The sequence below is a fragment of the Salmo trutta genome, chromosome 12 (genome assembly GCF_901001165.1).
Source record: "Salmo trutta chromosome 12, fSalTru1.1, whole genome shotgun sequence".
Lineage (NCBI taxonomy): Eukaryota > Metazoa > Chordata > Actinopteri > Salmoniformes > Salmonidae > Salmo > Salmo trutta.
Window position 1 is genome coordinate 54920871 of NC_042968.1, and position 26727 is coordinate 54947597.

Genomic DNA, 26727 nt, shown 5'->3' on the forward strand with positions numbered 1-26727 from the left:
TTTAAAATGTTTTGGGAAGTAAAACTATAAGTACTCACTCATATTGTAAGTAATTATAGGTCATATTCACTGAAATATGATATCTGAGTGACTAATAAAATCAATGGGGCCCCCTGGAGGTCAGAGCCCCTGGGCACATGTCCTCTGTGACCGGTCGGTAATTTGACTACAAGTTTAGAAAGCTGGTTAGACTAACTTACCAAGTTCACGGGGCCCTAAGTGTTCGCTTATGTGGCTTATGCCTAAGGCTGGCCCGGTTTAATGGACAGACAAGTGTAGGGCGCAAGATGCGACTCAAATTTTTGCAGGGTGTGGAGAGAGAGAGGTTGACATGGAGGAGGTTTTAACAGTTAATATAGAGGAACTGTGAACATCCGAGACTTGGCTCAACAGCAAGGCTAGCTCAACGCCCTGGACCAGAGCTAGCTAACAAGTATATGTGTGCAGCAACACCAGAATTCAAAACACGTCTAACCTTTTTGTTGATAATAAATCCAATGTGAAACGTGATAACTAGAGTATCATTAACTACCCTAGAAAACTAGCTGGCAGGCAGACAGACACTGTAAGGAGAGGTTTCTGAGTGACAGAGTGAGTGCTTTGATGTCATTTTTTGTGGGACTGAAGAAAAAATGCTCGGAATGTAAAATAACGTTAACAACCAGTTCCCAGTGATTTTAAATAATGGTCATGTTCCAGAACACTATAGATCACTTTCTTAACCGGTTCCGTTTCTGTTCTTCGAAAATGACGTTATTTTTCAGTTTTCTTCTCTGTTCCCTGAACCGATTTTAACCCCTGATAACTATGCATTAGTCATTTATTTTGCAGAAGGCAAATTAATTATTGTAAATGTAAAAATCAGGAAAGCAAGAAAATAATTCCCTCGTAATCCTCTTCCCTGTACTCCACAATCAGTGTCTCTCAATGGCCAAAAAATATGTACTTTCAACGTCCATAATTTAAGTATTTTCAACTTTCATTCAGAACCAAAAATGTACCTGATTTCAACGTCTGGAAAATACGTATTTTCTGCTTTCCTTCATAATAGAAAATTAGAATGATTTCAAAGTCCAGAAAATACATGTTTTCAATGTCCAAAAAATACTTATTTTCAACGCCCGAAACATACGTATTTTTAACACACGGAAAATACGTATTTTCACCTTTCATTCAGAACCTAAAATTAACGTAACTTCAACGTCTGGGAAAAAATGTATTTTAGATGTGTTTTCGATGTCATTTTGTTAGTGGGATTGTACATGCTTATGCTATACCAAGATGTGAATGGGTAACTAATCACATAATAAACCAACACAACATGATATTGTGCTGTGGGGAAAGAATCATATTTCAATTTTATCCTAGAGAGTCAAGTTTACCCTCAAGGGCCTCTCTCTATGTGGTTGGTTTAACTCTCTGATAGAATACCTTCACAGAATCTGCGTCCCAAATGGGCCCTGGTAAAAAATAAGTGCCGTATAGGGAACATGGTGCCATTTGGAACACCCACCGCCTGTGTCCTCTCTGCGTCCTGAATGTCTATTGCACAATATAGGTATATTACAGGTATGTGTATTACAGTTCATGCAACAGTACAAATGTTTAACTGTCATTTTTAAATATGGGATACAATCAGGTTATCTGAATGTATCTCCATGGCATGTACAATACAGTATGTGTGTTACAGTACACATGGTTTAAATGTCATGTTTAAATCTTTCCTCGACATGTCCCAATGGCACATACAGTATGTATGGCATGTTTAAATCTGGGATACCTTCTCCAGATCCTCCATGATCAGATCATGCTCCCTCACGTTGCTCCCCGACGACCTCTCACCTGACGTCCGCCCGACAACTTCCTCCCGGCCCAGCCCCTTCCCGTTCACCAAAGCCAATCCTGACACCGAGCCGGGCCTGGTGGGCAGATGCAGGTTCTCAGGTAACACTGCGTTGCCTTGGATACGACGCGAGTAGATCACCTGGCGCTCCATGTAGGCGACGCACAGCTGGAACTTAAACGCGGCCTCGAACCCCCGGCGGAAGTTCTCGTTGAAGAAGCCATAGATGATGGGGTTGACGGAGGAGTTGAAGAAGGCCAGCCAGTGGGCCAGCGGGTACACGTAGATGTTGATGACACGGTGCTGGCTCGCTGTCAGGCTGGCGTAGTCACTCAGCATCATCAACGTCCAGAGCGGCAGCCACGACAGGATGAAAAGCAACGCCACCATCAGCAGCATCTTGATCACTCTCTTCTTCTTCTTCGACACTGTCTGACGGTGGTTGTCCAGGCCGGGCTTCGTCCCACCGCTGCTGCCACTACTGATTCCCCGGCCTGAGGCGGGTACAGCCATCTTGAAGAGGGTGAATCCGATGCGGACGTACATGATGACGATGAGTGACAGTGGGGCTAGGTAGATGTTAGCAAATAGGACGGTGGTGTAGATCTTCCTCATTTCCTGATTGGGCCAGTTCTCACGGCACCAGTAGATTGGGCGTGTGATGTTGTAGCCGTCCCCCAGTAGGATCAGGACGCGCTGCTCCTTGGTCACCTTGGATAAGATTAGATTAAAAAAAAACTAGATTCATTAAATTGTTATTTAAATTGACTTTAATGTCCTCAATAAGGCAATTTGGCAAGTAATTTTGCAGCATACAAAACACTATAATACCTACAAAGTGACAGACAGTCACACAAAAAATAAATTGCTCTAATGCCTACTCAAGCACCTTAAAGACTATGTTGCAAGTTAAATTTGGTTTAAATTTGCCAATAAAATATAATAGATGGCAATACTTCCAAAAAAGGTAAAACAATTCCCACCGGGCTGCTAGAGAAACAAATGTGAGCTAGTAAGCAACGACACTCCTCAAGTGCATGACAGAGACTGTAATTTTGCCTGTGACGTTACACCAGGTGAAGGCTTTGGAGCTGACTGGGGCAACTTAATTGGGAAACATTTCTGTAGAGGAAAGCCAGTTTTAGGGGGGGGGAAACTTTAAGCAATTTTAGAATAAGGCTGTAATGTAACAAAATGTGGAAAAAGTCAAAGGCTCAGAATACTTTCCGAATGCAGTGGATTGAAGTGGATTTGAAGTGGATTGAAGTGGACTGATTGAAGTGGATTTAACAAGTGACATCAATAAGGGATCATAGCTGTCACCTGGATTCACCTGGTCAGTCTGTCATGGAAAGAGCAGGTATTTTTTATGTTTTGTATATTCAGTGTATATATTGGGATGCAAACTCTATATCTGACATGGTACAGGTGTCTTCTTTAACCATGTACCATGTGTGTGAGGTGTGTACTTTTGTTTCAAAGTAGATTTGTTTAAGACAACCAATAAACACTCTGTGTGACCCTGTGTCACGCTCTGACCTAGTAGAGCTGTGTTTTCTCTGTTTAGCTAGGCCAGGGTGTGATAGGTGGGTGGGCATTCTATGTTTTGTATTCTATGTTTTTGTATTTCTTTGTGTTGGGCCGAGTATGGTTCCTAACCAGAGGCAGCTGTCTATCGTTGTCTCTGATTAGGAACCATACTTAGGCAGCCTGTTTTTCCTTTGGGTTTTGTGGGTAGTTGTTTTCCGTTTAGTTGTTCATGTACCTGACGGAACTGTTGGCTGTCGTTTTGTTATTTTTGTTGAAGTGTCGTCATTAAAAGAAATATGAGCACTGTACACGCTGCGCCTTGGTCTACTCATTTCGACGCATGTGACACCCTGATTTAGCCCACTGCAGTAAAAGGTTAATTGCACCCCGGATAGCACGGACCTAGAATTCAGTGGGTCAAACAAACAACTAAAATGAACCAGTCACTCAGAAAAACGAATCATGACTCTCAAGTCAGTACAAAGAGTTGTTAAAAAAAACGAACCGAACTGCACATCACAACTTCAGTGGTACCGGAAGCAAGGGCTTTACCTGGGAGTACAACAACAGTTTCTCTGTCACAGCCATTCTGTCAACATGTATTGTATGTAACCATTCAAATTCATACGAACTGATACGGACGCAAGCACTGACATATTTTCACAGTCCGGACCAACCAAATTGGGTCTTGTTTGGGGTCAGAGCTCATTAGAATAATAGCCAGTGTGTAGAATAATACCAATATATGCAATGGATGATATTGCATATTTCTACCTTTGTGTACCTATTTAGGATACATAACCATGAAGAGAATGACATTAATATCCATAATTATGCATTTCTGTGTAGTACAGATCAGGGACCCATGATGTAATTCAGTTAACGTAATTCTGATACCGGGTGTAAATCCACTTCACTTACTGTAATTCAATAACTAAAAAATGTTTTTGTCTAGCTCAAGGTGTCATGTCATAGCTGACACCCCATTCTTCCTGCTGACATCTGTGAATCTTAATTCAGAGCAGATATTTAACCGAATTTTTGGAAAAAGTGGACACATAAAAAACAGAGGGACATTTAAGAGATTCTAATACTGTCACCAAATTTTGCATCTGCACAGTTCTTCCAGTAAAAGTGTTTTTGTGAAATCTTCCATGAACATTTTTCAAAGTAGTCCTTGTGCAAAGAGTTTTGCAGTTTGTTCAGCTTTGAAATGCATGGTTTTTGTTTGGCATACATTTTAAGTCTCAACGTAATTCCGTTATCGTGGAATTGCCCTGTTGTGATTTTATGATGGACTTGATCATAACAGCCTGATTGAACCATGCCTTGTTGTTTGATGAATGAAGGACTGTGGTAGGCAAAAATATGTAAACATACAGTGAGGGGAAAAAAGTATTTGATCCCCTGCTGATTTTGTACGTTTGCCCACTGACAAAGAAATGATCAGTCTATAATTGTAATGGTAGGTTTATTTGAACAGTGAGAGACAGAATAACAACAAAATAACAATCTGAATTGTCCTGTGGAAGCCTAACACAGCAAGATCGTATTTTATAACTTAGCTAGTCATGTTGGCAATTGAACAAGCATTCAAATCATGCCCACCTTACCCAGATTGCGATTTATAATACGTGATGGCGGGGATGCAGGCTTGTGTTCCAAATGAAACAACTACAGGTGTACTTGCTCTTGTTTCTCAAGGGCACCGCTAGAAGAGCTAAAAAAATGACCTTATAGTTGAAGACTCTTCTTTGAGTCATAAAAGTGCATTGAAATTGCTTAGGAGCTGTGCACATTTTGGAGAGATGTGTGGCCCCTTGGAGACACCAGTTAGTCCAGCGTTTACCAAACTCGTTTTTTTTTGCCCTAGCACTACACAGCTGACTCAAATAAACTAATCGTCAAGCTTTTATTATTAGAATCAGCTGTCTAGTACTAGGGCAAAATACGAGTTTGGGAAACGCTGGACTAACTGGTGTCTTCAAGTGGCCAGACGTCTCTCCAAAATGTGCACAGCTCCATCCTGTCAAATGCCTTCTCAACATCCAGTGAAGCCAGCAGGACAGGGGTCTTTGGTGCGTTTACTTGATCTATAATATCAAAAAGACAGTGAATGTTATCAGAAGAGTACCTGCCTCTAATAAATCCAGTTTGGTCCACTTAATATTTTGTGAAGTTTAGTCTTTTGGCGAGCAATTTGGTAATTATTTTGTAGTCGAAATCCAACAAGCTTATGGGCCGGAAGGACGAGCAGGATAGAGGGCCCTTGTCTTTTTTGAGCACATAGAGTCTGGGAGAGCTCCGCTTTTGCAAAAAATCATCCAGCATTGGCATGAAAATAGGGCTAAGCTGGGGCAAAAAAAGCTTTGTAGAACTCTGGGAAATAATCGCCTCTAGGACCTCCTCAGGAGGGAAGGGGGAATTGAGATCATCTTGGTCGGTCTCTGATAGTTTTGGTTGCGAGATTCCCTCTAAGAAGGAATGGAGTTCTGCATACGTATATTTTCTCTCAGAAGTATATAATTTGCAGTAAACCTCATGAAAATTTTTATTTATCTTATTTGGATCATATGTGACCTCATCATCTGCTGTTCGGATGGCCATTTTTTAATTGGTATGCATGCAATCTGCTAGGCCTATTGCTAGGCTTATTGTTATACTCATGGTATTTCTGTTAAGTAAAGAAAACTTTTTATCTCCCAAGTCGTTTTGCTTTTATAAGCTGACTCCGGGAGGTGCTGTCTGGGGATTGTTTCTGTACTTTTTCATAGCATTCCAGCTCCCTCTCAAGATCTAACCTGTGTGCTTCCATTGCTTTTTTCTATAGAGAAAGCAGATGCAATTATTTTCTTATTTTACCAGGCAAGTCAGTTTATGAACAAATTCTTATTTACAATGACGGCGTACCGGGGAACAGTGGGTTAACTGCCTTGTTCAGGGACAGAACGACAGATTTTTACAGGGAGTCAATCCAGCAACCTTTCGGTTACTGGCCCAACGCTCTAACCACTAGGCTACCTGCCGCCACACTAAGAGGTCAGTTAGTTGACCTCTTAGTGTGGCTTTGACAGCATCCCACATTGTGGCCGGAGAAACAGGAGTCTTTGTTGTCTTGTGTGTAGTTGTCTATCCATGTAGTAACCAATGTATGGAATGATTTGTTTGATAATATGGAGGTGTTGAATTGGAGGCGGACAAAGGCGTGATCTGAAAGTGCTATGGGTCCGATTGTAAAAGGGGCAGAATTTATGAAAATCTTTGTGATAAAAATGTCATCTATACGAGAGTAGGTGTTATGGACATTGGAGTAGTATGTATAGATGAGCTATTTGTCTCTCTCCAGATATCTATCAGTCCCATGTCTTTAGTAAGAGACTTCAACATCTTTACCGATCTAGGGTTTGTGGTGGGGACTTGAGATGATTTGTCCTGAGTTGAGTTGAGGGTACAATTAAAATCTCCAGCCAGCACTCCAAAGGAAACACAATGCTCGTTGAACAGGGTTATCTTTTTCGACATGAAAGCAGGAGTATATGTTTTAGATGCATATATATTTACGATAGTAATTATTTGCCCATATAGTGACCCAGTTATCAGAAATAATCTCCCCTCTGGATCACATATGTTTTTGTCAATTATGAATGGAACATGCTTATGGATAAGTATGGCTGTACCTCTACTGTTTGATTTGAAAGATGAGAAATACACCTGTCCCACCCAAGCTCTGCGGAGTTTGGCATGTTCAGCATCACAGAGGTGCGTCTCTTGTAATAGTGTGATGTTTGCTTTTTCCTTTTTTAGAGCACATAGTATTTTTTTCAGTTTTATTGCATGACCTAGGCCATGGCAGTTCCATGTCAGTAGATTTAAGGTACTAGTCAACATCACTGAACAGTAATCAAACTCTAGTGCAGTCATCTCTGGGTATAGGTGGATAATAGTTACATACGTAGGCATAAAATGTACACACTGAGCCTCTCGTTAGGTCTGTAGATATGTCGTAATTGACAGGCTATCAGTGGTAAAGGCCTATGTGAAAATGATAAATTACAAATAAAAAGTAGGTTAAAGGCCTAGTATAAATTGACAGAATCTGATCACTTTGTCTGCCAAGAAGCCTACAGTATATGTTCTACAAACAAGATAACAGGCTGTAAATTGTTCATTTTCTCATCTGACATAAATAAAAGTAGGCTAAAACGTTAGTAGGCCTGGGTTAGGCTATAGGGCACATCCCTCTCTCAGCTAAAATAAAATGTATAAAAAATAGACGGCTATAATGACATTTAGCGGGGCGGGTGGGTCATTGGATGGCGGCAGTATGTTGTCTTACCTCCATTAGTAATAACAGTAATCTCTTTCAGTTATTAGTCCATTTCTCAGTGGCCAGGATTGTCCTTCAAAAAAACTTTTTTCCTCTTTGGGAGTTTTGAAGTGTTGCATGGTTCCTTGGTGAATAATCCTGAGCTCGTTTGGGTATTTGAATCCCCTCAAGATGCCTCGGTTAATGAAGTGTATCTTCACCTCGTCAAACTCTCTGCACTTTCGCCGTATTCCAACTGTGTTCTGTGAGCTCTCTCGAGTACTATGGGCCTGTCGGTGGACAGGTGAAACCACTCGAGACTTTGAGTGGCATGTTTCCCTCTTCTTTTTTGGCCAGGTTTAATAGGACACAGTTATTCCTTCACCCCCTAATTTCCAGATCCTCTGTTTTCTCTTCCAGATGCTCTATTTCCTTTTTAGCAGATGCTATTGTTTTCATGGCATCTGCCAGTGAGATTTCCATGGATAGGATTCGCCCCTCTGCCTCATCCGGGCCCCCCATGTTGTTGTTGATGTCAGGCAAGGCATTTTCCAGTGTTGTCACCTTGCCCCCTATCGCAGTGAGCTAAGAGTTAATGCCATCTACTGTAGTTTGATGTTGAGTTCTGTACGTTGGGTTCTCAGCTCAGAAGAATGTCTTAGACAGAGGATGAGGTTGATTGTTATTGGGCCTTGGGGACCTTCAATGCTGCATAAATATTTTGGTACAATTCTCCAGAACTGTGCCTCGACACAATCCTGTGTCGGAGCTCCACGGAGAATTCCTTTCACCTCATGGCTTGGTTTTTGCTCTGACATGCACTGTCAACTTTGGGACCTTATATAGACAGGTGTGTGCCTTTCCAAATCATGTCTAATCAATTGAATTTACCACAGTTGGACTCCAATCATGTTATAGAAACATCTAAAAGATGATCAATGGAAACAGGATGCACCTGAGCTCAATTTCGAATCTCATAGCAAAGTATATATATATATATATATATATATATATATATATATATATATATATAATATATAGTGTATATATATACTTTTCAAAAAATTCCTAAACCTGTTTTCACTTTGTCATTATGGGGTGTTGTGTGTATATTGCTCAGGATTTTTTTGTTTATAATACATTTTTTAATAAGGTTGTTACGTAAAAAAAATGGGAAAATGTCAGGGGTATGAATACTTTCTGAAGGCGCTGCATATCCAGTGAAAATGTCATACAGCTTTCTGTCCCGAGTTCACTGGCGCAGGAAACTTTGAGGTCGCGGAATAGGCTAGTTGATACAATGTTGCAAGTTCGTCAGCGACAGTTTCGGGCCGGACCCTGTGATAATTTGATACAACGTTGAACTTCACTCAAATCAATCAATCACGGACTACAAAAGGAAAACCAGCCCCGTCGCGGACCACAATGTATGGCTCCCAGACAAACTAAACAACTTCTTTGCTCGCTTTGAGGACAATACAGTGCCACTGACATGGCCCGCTACCAAAACCTACGGGCTCTCCTTCACTGTAGCCAATGTGAGTAAAACATTTAAACGTGTTAACCCTCGCAAGGCTGCCGGCCCAGACAGCATCCCCAGCCGCATCCTCAGAGCATGTGCAGACCAGCTGGCTGGTGTGTTTACGGACATATTCAATCCACCCTTATCCCAGTCTGCTGTTCCCACATGCTTCAAGAGGGCCACCATTGTTCCTGTTCTCAAGAAAGCGAAGGTAACAGCTAAATGACCATCGCCCCGTAGCACTCACTTCCGTCATCATGAAGTGCTTTGAGAGACAAGTCAAGGACCATATCACCTCCACCCTACCTGACACCCTAGACCCACTCCAATTTGCTTACCGCCCCAATAGGTCCACAGACGACGCAATTATCCACGTGCTTAAAAATGATATATGATTTTATATTCATTAGGATCGCAATAATCAATGCGCCAACTTTTATTATCTAAACTCTCTTTCTGTCATTGTGTTTCTGTCAGACATGTTGGATACAGCGCTGGTCTGCTGACCAGCAATGGCTATGTGTGTGTGACACGGCGTCAAAAACTCCCAAGAACTGTCCGTTTGCGAAAACGTATGCTCGAATTTTCAACCCAGAAACGTGTCTTTCATGCAGTGATATCAGATTGTGTCACGACTCCCACCGAATGTGGTGCCCCCTCCTGCTCAGGTGGTGCTCGGCGGTCGTCGTCACCGGCCTACTACATTTTTACATTTTACATTTTAGTCATTTAGCAGACGCTCTTATCCAGAGCGACTTACATTTTTTTTCTGGCCTGGCCCCCCGTGGGAATCGAACCCACAACCCTGGCATTGCAAACACAATGCTCTACCAACTGAGCTACAGGGAAGGCTGCCACTGATTCCTTTTTGTTTTCCCCCTTTCTGTTATTGTTTGCACCTGTCCTTAGTTGGGTTGATTAGCGGGGCTATATGAGCTAGCTGGCCCGCCTGCTCTTTGTGCGGGATTGTTTCTCTGTTGTTTGCTTGTGTACACGCTGATTGTGTTTTTGCGCTAGTGCGTGGTTTTTGCGCCGACTGTGTTTTCCCCTGTGTTTGGGGCACTTTGTTTTATGTGCGCTCTCATCGCTGTTTGGGGTGGCTTGTGTTTTCGCCATTTGGCTCATTAAAAGCCACTACCCTGTATCGCTGCTTCCTGCGTTTGATTCCTCTCCCACTACGCCCGAGCATTACAGATTGATACATACAGTACCAGTCAAAAGTTTGGATGCACCTACTCATTCAAGGGTTTTTCTTTATTTTTACTATTTTGTACACTGTAGAATAATAGTGAAGACATCAAAACTATAAAATTACACATATGGTATCATGTAGTAACCCCAAAAAGTGTTATACAAATCAAAATATATTTTATATTGGAGATTCTTCAAAGTAGCCACCCTTTGCCTTGATGACAGCTTTGCACAATCTTGGCATTCTCTGAACCACCTTCATGAGGAATGCTTTTCCAACAGTCTTGAAGGAGTTTTTTGATGTCTTCACTCCTTTTCTACAATGTAAAAAATCGTCAAAATAAAGGAAAACCCTTGAATGAGTAGATGTGTCCAAACTTTGGACTGGTACTGTACTGTATATGCACTGTATTGTTTTGCTTTTGTAAAAGAGAAATATGGCCTTTAACCTCTAGCGGCTAGGGGGCAGTATTTTCACGGCCGGATGAAAAACGTACCCAATTTAATCTGGTTACTACTCTGGCCCAGAAAATAGAATATGCATATTAGTAGTAGATTTGGATAGAAAACACTCTGAAGTTTCTAAAACTGTTTGAATGGTGTCTGTGAGTATAACAGAACTCATATGGCAGGCAAAAAACCTGAGAAAAATTTTGTCAGGAAGTGGGAGAAATTCTAAATGTAGTTTTCTTTTGAATCCCTTGAAAAACTACAATGACATAGGATTTACGTTGCACCTCCTGACTCTTCCATTGGCTGTCAACAATCTTTAGGAACTGCTTTCATCCGTCATCTGTAACCGGGCAGAAAATTCTGGCTCGTTCAATCCCTGGCCAGTCAGAGAACAGGTGTCTTATGATGCACATCCATGTGACTTAGCTGTTGTTTTATTTTTCTTGTATGACAAATACCTATAGCCCGGTTGTAAAATTATCGCAATTTTACGTAAAAAAATACCCTAAAGGATTGATTGTAAACATCGTTTGACGTGTTTCTACAAACGGTAATGGAACCTTTGGCCATTTCGTCTATGGATTTGCGTCCACGCCACATGGCATTGTAACGTGTTCTGGATGGGTCAACAAAACAGACGTATTTGGAAATAAATTATGGGCTTTGCAGAACAAATGAACATTTCTTGTGGAAGTGGGTGCCCATCCGAGTGCATTCCGCCGAAGATCAGCAAAGGTAAGTAAATATTTCGAACATATTGTTAGAGATTTGTCGACGCCGTGGTTGTAGGCTAACTGTATAGCTTAGCATTGAAGGCTAAGTTTTGTACTCAGAATATTGAACAATGTGCTTTTTCCGTAACGTTATTTTGAAATCTGACAAAGTGGTTGCATAAAGGAGTAGATTACCTCTAATTCTTTAAATAATTGTTATAAAAATGTTCAACGTTTATGAGTTCTTCCGTAAATGAAATGTGCCTATTCACCGGAGGTTATGGGGAGAAAACGTTTTCTGAACGACACGCGCCAATGTAAAAATTGGGTTTTTGGATATAAATATAAACTTGATCGAACAAAAAATGCATGTATTGTCTAACATGCTGTCCTAGGAGTGTCATCTGATGAAGATTGTCAAAGGTTAGTGCTTCATTTCAGCTGTATACCTGGTTTTGTGATGGCTATCGTGCTTGGAAAATTCCTTTTTTTTTTTTTTGCTGAGATGCTATGCTAAAATAATCTAATGTTTTTCTTTCACCATAAAGCCTTTTTGAAATAAGACAATGTGATTGGATTAACGAGTAGAGTGTCTTTAAAATGCCGTATAATACTTGAATTTTAATTTTGAGATTATTTTGTTTTGAATATCGCGCCGTGCTATCTCACTGGTTGTTGTCCAACCAATCCCGTTAGCGGGATTGTATCCTCAAGTTGATGTTGAACCTGACATTTTGATCAATGTGTCCCTCTCAAATCATTTGAATAATAAAACCTTAGATGAACCAGCATTAGACAGTACCTGGAGCATGACCCCTGAAGGACACATGATGGAAATAGCCAGGACCCAGATGATGACAATGATCAGCGTGGAGGTGGAGATGGTCAGCTTCTGCTTGAAGGGGTATACGATGCAGCGGAACCTGTCATAGGGAGAGGAGAGAATGGATCGTTCCTTACTGAACATTTTCAACACACACACACTTTGTTTTTCACACACACACACAGCTTAATTCATGATTTCATCAGTTGAAAGAAACCTCACCTGTCCACAGCTATTGCCACCAGAGTAAAGACTGAAGCTGACACTGATATGCCTTGAACCATCCCACTCAGCTTACACACTAAACTTCCAAAAGGCCAGCCTGTCAAATAAGACAAAGACGTGATAGAGTGATTGGAAACTGTGTAATAGACATTGGGTCAAAGTAGATAGCACTAAGCACTCTAAGCTCATGACTGTGCCACTTACAGTAAGTTCTGTATAGAAGCAGCCACGGTTGACAGTCTTAGACTGATTTTGTCCATTAGACCTATCAGGTGTCAGAATATGACCATTACAGTAAACACAAACATTCAGGAAAACAACCCCAGTACCACCAACAACATCTCAGAGGTAGCCGGGTGCTAACCAGGGGTTGGAACCGGTTCAGAGAGCAGAATTGAAAACCGGAAAATAACAAACATTATCAAGGAACAGAAACAGAACCGGGAATTAAGTGATCTATACTGTTCCTGAATCATTATTTTTAAAGCATGGGAACTGGTTAATAACATTATTTTATGTTCCACAAAAAACAACAAAGTGCCTGTCACTCAGAAACTTCTTCCAGTGTCTGCCTGCCAGCTGAAAATCTGCCAGTGGGTGCGTGTGTAGCCTACCTCCCCCCTCTGAATATTTATTTTTTATTAGAGAAGAATGGATTAATTTTTTCAATGCTAGTTAAAGATACTATTGTTTCACATTGGATTTATTAACTACAAAAAGGTCATTTTAAATGTTGGTGCCGATCTGCACACACAAGCTTGTTAGCTAGCTCTGGTCCAGCATTAAGCCAATCGGAAGTTCAGAGAAATTCAAAGTTCCTCCACAGAAGCCGCTCCTCCTGAGATATAATTCTGTAGGTATAAGTCAGATAATGCATGTCATAATATAATGCACTAGAACAAGGGTGCCAGCCTTGGCATGCAAGGGTATTTGCCTTAGCACGCCAAGGCTTTTTAAAAAGTATTATTTATTTGTGTGGCTTGCCAAGCCTTGGCTTGATGTTTATTATCTCACTTATTTTCACCAGGTTTTTTTTTATGAACTGGAGAAAATGATTGAAATTGCATGCATTGGTTTTGAAATTGCATTGATATTCACCGCAATGTTATAGTTACCAAGGTATGTCAATCCTGACTGGCCAATGGCTTTTCATAATTTTGCAGGAGATTAATATTATTAGTTCAGCGCAAGATGACCCGCCTCGCCTCTCCCTCCAAATTCAAAACCAAGGCAGCACTGAAGATGAGAGATTAGTTTTCACATGGCTATGAGCTAGCAAGCTTTCTTTTGTTATTTAAAAAAGTTCAGGCCGCAAAATCTCATCAGCAATGAAAAATAAGGCAGATTTCCGCTCATGTATTGCCTCTTGGACAACAGAATATGGATTCTCTGTTGTAAAACTGTTGTTTGTTGGACGTCAAGTCAAGTGCACAGTGTCGTTTTGAAACGAGACATGAGAAAAACTTCAAGGATGAGGCGGGCAAGGCTGAATGAATCAAGATGGCCGTGTCCAGGTATGAAAAGCAAAGAAGTGTGTTTAAAAAAATCAACATGCAGTCAAAATCAAGCAACAGAGGGGAGCTATAAAGTTGCACAGTGCATTGCTAAACATGGAAAACCATTTCCTGATGGGGAAATATATCAAGGAGTCTTTCTTCAGTAGTTCGCAGGCTTTATTTGATGGATTGCCTAACAAAGACACAATCATCTCAAAGATAAAATACATGCCTGTGTCTGCCAGAACTGTTGAAAGGGGCATTGACGAGATCGTTGAAAATATAAAGGAGCAGCAAACTGTAGCGTTAAAAGATGCACTTGCGTTTAGTGTGGCTCTTGATGAGAGTGTGGATGTGAATGACATTCCACGTCTGTCAGTTGTTGCAAGATAATGTGACTCAGAGCAGGTATGCGACAAGCTCCTTTGTCTAAAACCCCTGCATGGTACTACTGAAGGGGAAGATGTAGCAAAAGCCTTCACTGATCATTTAAAGGAGAGAGGTGCCGATATTAAAAACATATTCTCTATTACAACTGCCCGTGCCCCCGCTATGGTGGGGAAACATAAAGGATTTGCAATGCTGATTGAAGTTAAGATTGGCCACCCCTGTGGTTATATTTCACTGTATCATTCACCAAGAGAATATGTTACAATATTTCAAATTCCGATTTAGGTACTGTGATGGCTACTGTAGTTAAAATCGGGAATTCCTTTGTTGCTCGCTCATCTTTGACACAGACAATTTGACACTGCTGGAAGAGATGGAACAAATCCTCAAAGGATTGCCTCTTCACTGCAGTGTCCGGTGGTTAAGTGGAGGGAAGGTTCTGGAACGGTTTGTGAAGTGTTTGAATACGGTTAAAGGTTTTTGTCTGAAAAGGGCCGAAACTACCCAAAGCTTGAGGATGAGGATTGGCTTGTAAAATTGATGTTTCTCACTGATATAACAGGTCACCTCACTGAGCTCAACCTGCGCCTGCAGGGTGCAGGCTAAACAGTGCCGGATCTGATCAATGCATGGAAGGTATTCGTTGCCAAGATAGAAGTCTACTCGCGGGATATCCAAAGTGGAACGTTCCGGCACTTCAAGCAACTCAAAGGGCTGTCAATACCACACCCTGTCAGTGCTGACGTTATCGGAGCATACATGGGGCAGCTGAAGTCTGAGTTCCCTGAAAGATTTCAAGACTTCACGTAACATGGCCCAATGTTTTCTTTTTTGATCAAGTCAGACAACTTTGAGGAGAGCAACTTGGATCTGTCTGTGTTTCAGTGGATGAGTATCGAGGACTCTGAAATGCAGCTGATCGAGCTCACGGCATCCTCCCTTGGTCATCAAAATTGACGGAGCTGCGCAAAAAAACGGAAGGGACTGAGAGAGATCAGGGCGCCTACATTATCCACTGTTGGAAGAGCCTGCCAGTGAAATTTGTCAGTCTGAAGAATGTTATATGTGCAATGCTTTTAGCATTTGGATCCACGTATCTATGTGAACAGATCTTTTCACACATGAAGTCAACCCTGAGCCCCTCCCGCCGCCGGCTGGCAACGGACCACTCAGAGTCCCGTGTGCAGCTCAAAGTCTCCAAGTACGGCAAAGATATTACGCAGCTCAGATATGGAAAGCAGGGACAAGAATCACACTAAATTGGTAAGATGTGATTTAACACCAAATGATATAACCTTGTAATGTTCACGGCAGAAAATTTCAGCAAGTACTAATGTGAACGTGCGTGTATTTATGTTGCAGGGGATTTGGAATAAGACGGGGGAGATGGAAGACGGAGTAGCCTACGATTCTCAGCAACAGATATGGAGATGATAATATGGAAATAAGAGGGGTTTTTTTACATTCAGTTATGTTCAGGGCTGTTGGTAGGCTTAACAGTCATCTTAGTTGTTTATTTTTATTGAACCTTGTATTTTTCAATAAATAATCATATTTTTTAATCACATGTATTATTAGTCCTTTGTAGTTCTGTAGCTTATATTGAAATGGGACTGTTCCACAAAAACACATGAAAGAGGAGCAATTTATACACATTATTATTATTATTATTATTGTTAGAAACAAAGTTGCATAAATCATATTTCCAAGTGTTCCAACGAAATGTTCACATATAAACAATTGAAATGTCTGATAAATGCAATTGAAAACAGCAGAAGACACTTGAATTGAAATCTTGATTCTATCTAGATAAAACACATCAAAGGAATATTGTCCATAAATCAAAACCATAAAACTACCACTTAGACCGCTTTACGAAACAAAACATACATAAAGCCACTCTTATCAAGTCACAATAAGACCGAATTCAAATGAATACATCAAAATTAAAATGACCATAGCATTAAAACTGCTGACCACAACTGCATGTCAGACAAATACACATAATGCAATGAAATTAGGCATAACATCAAAGGAATGACTTACAATCATCAAGAACGCTTGCCAAACAATATCGACCAAACAATGGCGAAAATCAGAAAGTACAATAAAAACATCTATAGATGCGTTTGAAAAGGAGCGAAGACGGCGCCGGATTCAACACCTTGGACAGCGCCTTGGTGCGGCATTGCTCATCTGATGCAGGTAGGCCTTTAGTGGAGCTCGGTTGTGCAAATGGACAGCACCTCTGTTTAGCGAGCTATGGAGTGCATCCATGTGTCCGCAATCAGACATTCAAGAAACACAATTAGTTATAATGCACATATAACATCATAACTGGCATGCAGATCGTTAGAAATGGTAGGATAAATTGTAAAATGGCACTCCACACAAAAAAGGTTGCCGACCCCTGCACTAGATGTACCCTAGCCCTATGGGTGGTAAATCATTTCATCTGATTCATTTGATTCAATGCAATTTCATCTTTGAGGACTGCAACCGTAGAAATACAATTTATTTATGCCTATTAATATGCCATTGTCAACTTCCTGTCTATGGTTATTTTGCTCACAGTCAATTGCTCACTGTCCAGTAAATTAGTATAATGATTAATGCAGTCAGTCTACCGATTCAAAATTGGCCTACAAACACTCCTTTGCATTATGACAGCTAAATCTCCCATAGTAACCGTGCCATTCCAAACACAAAAACAAAAAAACAGCAAAATATAGTGGCCAGTGGTATTGTCACGACTTCCACCGAAGTCGGCTCCCCTCCTTGTTCGGGCGGCGTTCGGCGGTCGACGTCACCGGCCTTCTAGCCATCGCTGCTCCATTTTTCATTGTTCCATTTGTTTTGTCTTGTTCCCCACACACCTGGTTTACATTCCCTGCATATATATATATATATTCCTCTGTTCCCCCCATGTCTTTGTGTGGAATTGTTTTTGTTTTGTGTTTGTTGTATCACGCTAGTCTGTTTTTCACCCTGGGCATTGCCTGTACCCTATTTGGGGAATTATTGGTGAACCTTATTGTTCTATTATTGACGGTATTTTGCGCTTGTCACTTTTGCCGGTTGGCTTGAGTTGGAGCTGTTTGCGCCCGTCTGTTTGTTGCTCTTGGCTAATAAAGTCGCCTGATCACCTATTCTCTGCTCTCCTGCACTTGACTCGAATGACCAGCAGCGAAAACCCTGACAGGTCTTCTTTTGGTCTTAAAATGGCTTACTGTGTTATAATATAGATTATCAATAAATTTTCCCGTGTCTATTCTCTTCCTTAGTTGTCTGTCAATGTTGTACAATGTTATAGCTATAGCAAATGCTTAAGAATGAATGATTTGCCATTTATAACGGTTGATATCCAACCGTTGGATCAAGAAATGATTGTAGGCATATGTGCTGCAAATTAGCGCAAACTAAACTATAATGGTGCCATGCATCTGACTTGACGGGTGGTGATTGAATGTGTTTTTTTTGTATATAAATACATTGTTTTAATGTATTTATTTGCTAGGGACAGATACAATGACTCAATGTTTTAATTGTATCTATCCCTAACATATTAGGCTATTATCTACTTATATATGATCTATACTGCCTAAAACTTTTATAAACCATCTAATACTAAAAAGTCAAAGTCATAACAGTTTTAGTTTAAAGACCATCTTTTTTTATAGGTCCCGAACAGTTATTCTGATTCCCATGTAAAATAGCTTTTGAGTGACTATTTTTGGGGGATAGAAACGCTCAGAATTTGAGAAAATGTACTTATTCTCTCATGGCTAACTACCAGGAAGTTAGAAAAGACAGGCTAAGTGGGCGGAGAGTTTGTATTCATGAACTTGCCTTTATTGACAGCTCTTTGAAACTCCTACAGTGAGCGAGAAAAGTATTTGATCCCCTGCTGATTTTGTACATTTGCCCACTGACAAAGAAATGATCAGTCTATCATTTTAATGGTAGGTTTATTTGAACAGTGAGAGACAGAATAACAACAAAAAAATCCAGAAAAACGCATGTCAAATGTTATAAATTGATTTGCATTTTAATGAGGGAAATAAGTATTTGACCCCTCTGCAAAACATGACTTAGTACTTGGTGGCAAAAGCCTTGTTGGCAATCACAGAGGTCAGACGTTTCTTGTAGTTGGCCACCAGGTTTGCACACATCTCAGGAGGGATTTTGTCTCACTCCTCTTTGCAGATCTTCTCCAAGTCATTAAGGTTTCGAGGCTGACGTTTGGCAACTCGAACCTTCAGCTCCCTCCACAGATTTTCTATGGGATTAAGGACTGGAGACTGGCTAGGCCACTCCAGGACCTTAATGTGCTTCTTCTTGAGCCACTCCTTTGTTGCCTTGGCCGTGTGTTTTGGGTCATTGTCATGCTGGAATACCCATCCACGACCCATTTTCAATGCCCTGGCTGAGGGAAGGAGGTTCTCACCCAAGATTTGACAGTACATGGCCCCGTCCATCGTCCCTTTGATGCGGTGAAGTTGTCCTGTCCCCTTAGCAGAAAAACACCCCCAAAGCATAATGTTTCCACCTCCATGTTTGTTGGTGGGGATGTTGTTCTTGGGGTCATAGGCAGCATTCCTCCTCCTCCAAACACGGCGAGTTGAGTTGATGCCAAAGAGCTCCATTTTGGTCTCATCTGACCACAACACTTTCACCCAGTTGTCCTCTGAATCATTCAGATGTTCATTGGCAAACTTCAGACGGGCATGTATATGTATTCTTGAGCAGGGGGACCTTGCGGGCTCTGCAGGATTTCAGTCCTTTACGGCGTAGTGTGTTACCAATTGTTTTCTTGGTGACTATGGTCCCAGCTGCCTTGAGATCATTGACAAGATCCTCCCGTGTAGTTCTGGGCTGATTCCTCACCGTTCCCATGATCATTGCAACTCTACGAGGTGAGATCTTGCATGGAGCCCCAGGCCGAGGGAGATTGACAGTTCTTTTGTGTTTCTTCCATTTGCGAATAATCGCACCAACTGTTGTCACCTTCTCACCAAGCTGCTTGGCGATGGTCTTGTAGCCCATTCCAGCCTTGTGTAGGTCTACAATCTTGTCCCTGACATCCTTGGAGAGCTCTTTGGTCTTGGCCATGGTGGAGAGTTTGGAATCTTATTGATTGATTGCTTCTGTGGACAGGTGTTTTTTATACAGGTAACAAACTGAGATTAGGAGCACTCCCTTTAAGAGTGTGCTCCTAATCTCAGCTCGTTACCTGTATAAAAGACACCTGGGAGCCAGAAATCTTTCTGATTGAGAAGGGGTCAAATACTTATTTCCTTCATTAAAATGCAAATCAATTTATAACATTTTTGACATGCGTTTTTCTGGATTTGTTTGTTATTCTGTCTCTCACTGTTCAAATAAACCTACCATTAAAATTATAGACTGATCATTTCTTTGTCAGTAGGCAAACGTACAAAATCAGCAGGGGATCAAATACTTTTTTCCCTCACTGTATGTCAAGAAACTTGGATGCAGTGAGCAGTATTGCAAAAAAATGATCTCAAGAAAATTTGGTGATGTACAAAACAACTCAGACAACATTGACATTTCATCAATTATGTAAATTATTTATATATCTCCCATTTGGCATGTCTCTTGTGTCGCAGTTCACAGCAACACTGATTGATGTGTTCAAATGACAACTGGTAGAGTTAACGACCCTTCCCCACCTTTTTTTCCATGCTGGCTGAAGACCTAGCTAGACAGTAACTAGCTAACATCAGATACAGATGAAAGGGGAGACATTTAAATATCTTTGCCATAGATGGATAGTGTAAACTTTTAATTATATTTGCTGACACCCTACAGTCAAATTTTGGCACCAGTAGAGTAGCTATCTAGTTATATAAATCACGTCCCTCCACAAACACACCTTCTCCGATGCTGGTTACTAGGTGGTACTTATTCAAATGAGGTAAGATAATATCATGTTACCATTGGTGTATTAAAATGAGAGTTAGGGTGATGTCACCCTAGCCCCTTAATAATCCCGCCTCCCGAATCCAAGTGTTTGACATGGAGGAGGGGACCAGTAACTTTATGATCAAACTTAATTAATGTATAAGCAACAGTCATTTTTCTTTTAGTCATCATACTTTGATCTGGTTTCATACAAATATCATCAAATTCCATGAAAACATGATTTTGACTGTTCATGACTTTTGAGCAGACTTTTAACATCTCTACGCTACCAGGGAACAGAGGAATAAAAGTGGCCAGCCGAATGTGAGGATGACACGCTTCTTTTGAGCCTAAAATGAAGAAAATCAACACAGAATTGCAGGAGCAGATTATCTCACAGATTCACATTTTTTGCATATTAAAATATAGATGTCATTACAAGGTGCCCAGGGATTCAAGCCAAGCCTCCTGTTCCACCCTCTCTTCCTCTCTCCACACGTGCAAAATTTCAGTCTCATCTCGCGCCCTACACTTGTCTGTAAATAACTAGGTAGCTTGTCCGCTCCATAGCAAGCTGCTCTATCTGCACTGATTGGTGAAGTATTTTAATGAGCTAAATGTAAAAAAAACACTGTCGATTTTAAAGGTTAAAAAAGGAACAGAAAGGAACAATATAAACCGATACTTTATTTTGCTACTCGGGAGAGTGGAACGGAATGAAAAAAAATAGTGTTTCTGTTCAGAACAAAAATCATTTCCAATTGTTATGTTCAACCCCTTCTGCTAATCCCCGTACAGCTGCAGACGTTCTTACAAAAAAGCAGCGGTTCGATCAAACAAGGGTTGAGTACTGGCCCTTGCAATCAGATAGGGTTCCGCAGGGGGCTTCTCGTATTTCAATGGAAAACATTCTTCAGAAGTGGTTCCAGAGGACCAGGGGTAACAACTCTGTGTTTTTACTCACAAAACCAATTATGCTTCCGGGGAATCTCAAATTGTCTTGTCGGAAGAGGGATTTGACTGGCTACAGCACTTCCACCAAATCCACCCTTCTCTAAGTGGTTATTAGGGATCCAAGACCTTTTTCTTTAGCTGTCGGGGCAAGGCGTAAGCGTGGGGGAAATATTTGAAGAGTATGGGCTGTGATGTGACTTCAATTTCAACATTAAATTTCACCCAAGATAGCTTCACAGATCGAGGAATGGTGAATTCACACTTTGAATTACATTTTGGATACACAGAATCGTTATTAGAATTCTGTCAGGTTGCCCAGAAAAGCAAGAATGCTGATTCAAAATAAATTGAGAATAAATTATAATTGTGCATCATTTTATTGAGTTTGTGTCCTTTATTTAATCGGATGGTCTTTATTTGGTCTGCCCCAGCCCTCCCTGGCCCCGGATCTTTCATTCGTTCTTAAGGGTGGGTTACCATGTGCAGGGCTGAACTGTGAACAACAGTGTGGAGCTCCATAGGGTGGGCTTAGGGAGTAGGCCATGGTCTCAGGCCCAGGGAGAGGTCAGGCAAGAGGGCAGGCAGGTGGATAGGCAGGGCAGGCATGGAGGGCAGGCTTTGAGTGTAGGCCTAGAGCTCTGGGCTTAGGCTGTGGAGCTCCAGTGTAAGGCATGGAGCTCCAGAGGGTGAGGCAGGAGTGAAACGCAGAAAGTGGGTGCCTCAAGGGGGCCAGAAGTCACCATGTCAGTGGGAGAGGACCAAGGGAAAAGGTTGAAAAGTGGGACTGTCATTTTTCAGAGTGCTCCTATTGATTTATATTGGGTGACCAGGTATTGGGTGCCCGCGGTTAAACTGCTCTAAAACGGCCAGTGTCTCCCCCCAGTGACTGACCCCGGGTAGGGGCCTTGGTCTCCCCAGTCGGGATCTCCCCCAACAAAGCCATGGAACCCCAGCACACCCTTGGGGGCCCCTGGAGCTTTCCCCTATCCCGCTCGGATACCAGGTGCATGGATCCAGTGTGCGGTTCCTACTAAAGTAAATCCCTGATATTTATATGCTTGTATCTCTCCCAATACGGACTTGTTGGGGGTCAATTGGGGGTCGCTGGTGAACCGGGTCTTCCCAACTTTCTCTCCCAACACGGACCTGTTGGTTCCCATCACCTGGATTGGCCTATAGGGAGGAGTTCAGGGAACTGGCAGTGTGGTGCCAGGACAGCAACCTCTCCCTCAAAGTGCAAGACAAAGGAGCTGATTGTAGACTACAGGAAAAGGCGGGCCAAACAGGCCCCCATTAACATCAACAGAGCTGTAGTGGAGCGGGTCGTGAGTTTCAAGTTCCTTGGTGTCCACATCACCAATGATCTACCATAGTCAAAACACACCAAGACAGTCGTGAAGAGGGCACGACAAAACCTTTTCCCACTCAGGAGGCTGAAAAGATTAGGCATGGGTCCCCAAATCCTCAAAAAGTTATACAGTGGCACCATCGAGAGCATCCTGACTGGTTGCATCACCGCCTGGTATGGCAACTGCTCAGTGTCTGACCGTAAGGCGCTACAGAGGGTAGTGCGTACAGGTCAGTACATCACTGGGGCCAAGCTTCCTGCAATCCAGGACCTATATACTAGGTGGTGTCAGAGGAAAGCCCATAAAATTGTCAGAGACTCCAGTCACATAAGTCATAGACTGTTTTCTCTGCTACCGCATGGCAAGTGGTACCGGAGCGCCAAGTCTAGGACCAAAGGACTACTTAACAGCTTCTACCCCCAAGCCATAAGGCTGCTGAACAATTAATCAAATGGCCACTGGACTATTACATTGACAACCCTCCATTTGTTTTGTACACTACGGCTACTCGCTGTTTATTATCTATGCATAGTCACCTCACCCCTACCTACATGTACAAATTACCTCTAACCTGTACCACCGCACACTGACCCGGTACATGTACCCCCTTTATATAACCTCGTTATTGTTATGTTATTGTGTTACTTTTTATTATTTTTTACTTTAGTTTATTTGGTAAATATTTAACTCTTCCTGAACTGCACTGTTGGTTAAGGGCTTGTAAGTAAGCATTTCACGGTAAGGTTTACAATTATTGTATTTGGCGCATGTGACAAAGAAAGTTTGATTTGATTGTGCCAGACTGGCTCTCCCCCATTCTCCGTCTAGCCACTAGCCTACGCGTAAAAACAAAATGGTGAAAACACCTTGCTGCCCCAGGTTCCTCCTGGGGCTACGCCTGTCTGAGGGTTGCTTTGCCATCAATCGGAACCCCTGGATTTTCGCAGTTGGGGCAGTAGCAGGCTGCCTCCGTGTGGCCTTCGTCCTCCTAAGTGTAGACCAGGACGGCTCGGTGGTAAAGAGAGGGGGTCTCGGCTCTCTCCCTTCTCCCCCGTGCACTCCTCCTTTCTCTTCACGTCTCGGAGGGAGGCACCCACCTGACTCTGCGTCCCGGCTCCCCGCATCTCACCATTTTGCCTGGGTTGCGCCCAACTGGCTCTCCCCGTCTCCCCATTACGCACGGCCTCACGACCACTTCCGAAGGGGATTGGGGGTCGCTGGTGAACCACCTCTCTCTCCCAACACAGACCTTTTGGTTCCCATAGCCTGGGTTGCACCCTGACTGACTCTCTCCCCTTTCCTCGTTATGCACGGCATCAAGGCTGCATCCGAAGGGGATTGGGGGTTGCTGGTGAACCGGGTATTCCCACTTAGTTCCCTGTTGTACTCTGCTAAGCGCTGCCTAATTCAAACCTCTGCTGTTGGCAGTGTAGTGCAGTGTGGCTCACTCCCACCACCTCTCTATCCCTTGGCTCGGGGAGCTCGTGGTCGGGAGAGGGCTTTGGCTCTGACTCTGCTCCCCGGCTCCCCATATCCCCCCCATTTTTCTGGGTTGCGCCCGACTAGCTCTAGTGGATCCCTCTGGAATTGAAACACTGATCTGATTGGTTTCCGTCTCACCCGGGACCCTCATGGTCTCCCGGTCACTGTAAATCATAGGTTCCGCGACACCTCTCACCCCCAATCTTATTCCTGGGCAGTGCCTTCAGGTCGAAAAGCACTCCCCCAGCCCCTGCTGTCCTCACCTTCTAATATGGTTAGCCTATATTTAACTTTATCTAAAAATGTATCTGATTATGGGGAAATATGTTTCTAGACTTTCGTTTTGATTTATTAACGGTTATGTTTCAACTTGAGTGTTTGACCACCACTGACGGGTCAAAACTGAACCTCTGTGGGTACCAGGGCTTATGTCGACTTTGCGGCCTCTCCCTTAGTAGCCCCACTTAGTTCAAGGGTCAACCAGACATGTACTGGTTTTCGACAACAAAAGAAGCCCTCTGGCGAAACCCTGTGGAGGGTCGAGTTTTTTTTTTTTTACCTGGCCCTAGTAAAGGTGCAGGCAGCTATTGGGGAAGGGCTGGGTGTTTCCCACGCCTGGTTCTCACTCCCTCCAGATGACCCCCAAGTCGGCCTCTTAGTCCCGGGTTACCAGCACCTCAGGCAGGGCTCTAAATTAAAACAATTAATTGGTAGCACTGGTCTAAGCGCATGGGGTTCCCAAAATAGCGCAACAAAATACTTAGGAGCGTATGCGACCAAAATCTTTATTTTTTAGAGCCCTGACCGCAGGTGCACTCTCAGGCCCAGTGAGAGGGAATGTGAGTGGGTAGATTGTGGATCTATGTCCCTGGAGGTCTGGCTGTAGAGAGTCAAGGTGGAGTTCCATGGATGGGTGACCAAAGTGGATGTTTGATAATGTACTTTTCACCCACGTATTACATGGGCTGCAGCAAGGCTCAAACTCAAGACCTTTGGGTCAGGAGGCAGCGCTTCTACCAGGTGTCCTATAAGGAAAGAGAGAGCTAGTGCGCCCACGTCCTTACCAACCACTGCCTGTTGATTGCCTGCCCAGGTGCCCTCCACAGCTGTGGGAAATCCTGCAATTGTGTAGGGTTAAGGTTGAGCCGAAGTTTGGACATGAAGCTATGGTTAGTGTTGTGGTTGAGGGTTAGGGTCAGGGTTAAGGTAAGGGTTCGGAGGCCATTGAGTACTAACCTGTTATGATGTTGTCCACCAGGGTAGTGGGCATACAGAATATGCCAACCAACAAATCACTAATAGCCAGATTGAGTATGAAGAGGTTGGTGACTGTCCTCATATTCTTGCTCCGCAGCACGATGAAACACACCACACCATTCCCCACCATACAGACCAGGAAGATGAGCAGATAGGACACGATGAAGACTACCGCCACCAAGGGCTCGTGGAGGTACAAGTCCACGTAGGTGATATTCTGTTGGGTGTAGTGGTAGGGTGGGTATTGGAGGTATTGGGGGTCCCTTGAGGAGTTGAAGTAAAAGGTGTTCCAGTCTTCTGAGCTGTTGGAGCAGTTGGCATCCGGGGTCTGCGTCATGGTGGAATCTGAGGAGGGATTGAGGGGGTGAGGGAAAGAGAGAGAAAGAGAAAAGGGGAGGGAGAGTATGACAGCGAGATGGTGGTTTTAGATTGTGGGTTTCTTTGTGCTGTGCAGATAGTGAAATGATTTGTCATGTTGGACACCTTGTGAATATACTGTAGTGGTTGACAAAATAAAAGTTCTGGTAGAGATGATGTGCAACACTCTGGCTATTTTAATATTTATTTTTTTCTCCGTCAAAAGCCATCTTTCTATTGTGGCGTTGAACCTTGAAGGCGCTTACCATTGACATACAGAACGCCATATGTGATAAATCTTACATTGTGTGTACTGTAGGTCTCTACGGATGTGTGTATGTGCAGTAAGTGGAGGGAGGCGTAAACAGTGCTGTAGTGGAGGGTGAACGCAAGTAAATGCTGTTTACAAACCCTTTTATTTTGCTCAAGCGTTTACCCACCTTTTGCGGTAAAATGCATTAAAAGTATAGGGAGCGTTACTTCTTTAAACAATCCTGAATGGCTATCAGCATTCACCCACCTATTATTTTACCACTACATCACTGGGTGTAACCATTTCAACCATTCAAGTTATTCAGATTTAAATTACCAGGACCATGTGCTGAGACTGTTAGAAACATTGTAACAGCTGTCGTAGGAATGAGACCAAAGCGCAGCGTGGAAAGTGTTCATAATGTTTTATTTTCACCAAAAACACTCAAACAAAAATGAAACGAAAGCGCACAGTTCTGTCAGGTACAGATACGAAACAGAAAACAACTAACCACAAAACACAGGTGGGAAAAGGCTGCCTAAGAATGATTCCCAATCAGAGACAACGATAGACAGCTGCCTCTGATTAGGAGCCATACTCGGCCAAAAACAAAGAAATAGACAACATAGAATGCCCACCCCACATCACACCCTGACCT

At 42.5% G+C, this 26727-nt stretch overlaps 1 protein-coding gene across 1 annotated transcript; it reads right to left on the reverse strand.

The window, feature by feature from the left end:
* Nucleotides 1-1735: 1735 nt before the first annotated feature.
* LOC115202730 (neuropeptide FF receptor 2-like) lies at nt 1736-25796 on the reverse strand. The gene is made up of 5 exons (XM_029766786.1): nt 25439-25796; nt 12604-12703; nt 12361-12481; nt 1892-2554; nt 1736-1837 (listed from the first exon to the last, which is right to left on the reverse strand). The coding sequence occupies exons 1-5, from the start codon at nt 25794-25796 to the stop codon at nt 1766-1768; spliced, it is 1314 nt and encodes a 437-aa protein (XP_029622646.1). The 3' UTR covers nt 1736-1765.
* Between the last annotated feature and the right edge of the window lie 931 nt (nt 25797-26727).

Excerpts from the sequence above, each read along its gene's own strand:
- LOC115202730 (XM_029766786.1), bottom strand. The coding sequence starts at position 25,796 with ATGACGCAGACCCCGGATGCCAACTGCTCCAACAGCTCAGAAGACTGG. Across the intron at positions 12,704-25,438 it reads GGTGGACAACATCATAACAG|GCTGGCCTTTTGGAAGTTTA; the intron begins GTTAGTACTCAA and ends CTTATTTGACAG. Across the intron at positions 2,555-12,360 it reads CTTCAGGGGTCATGCTCCAG|GTGACCAAGGAGCAGCGCGT; the intron begins GTACTGTCTAAT and ends ATCTTATCCAAG.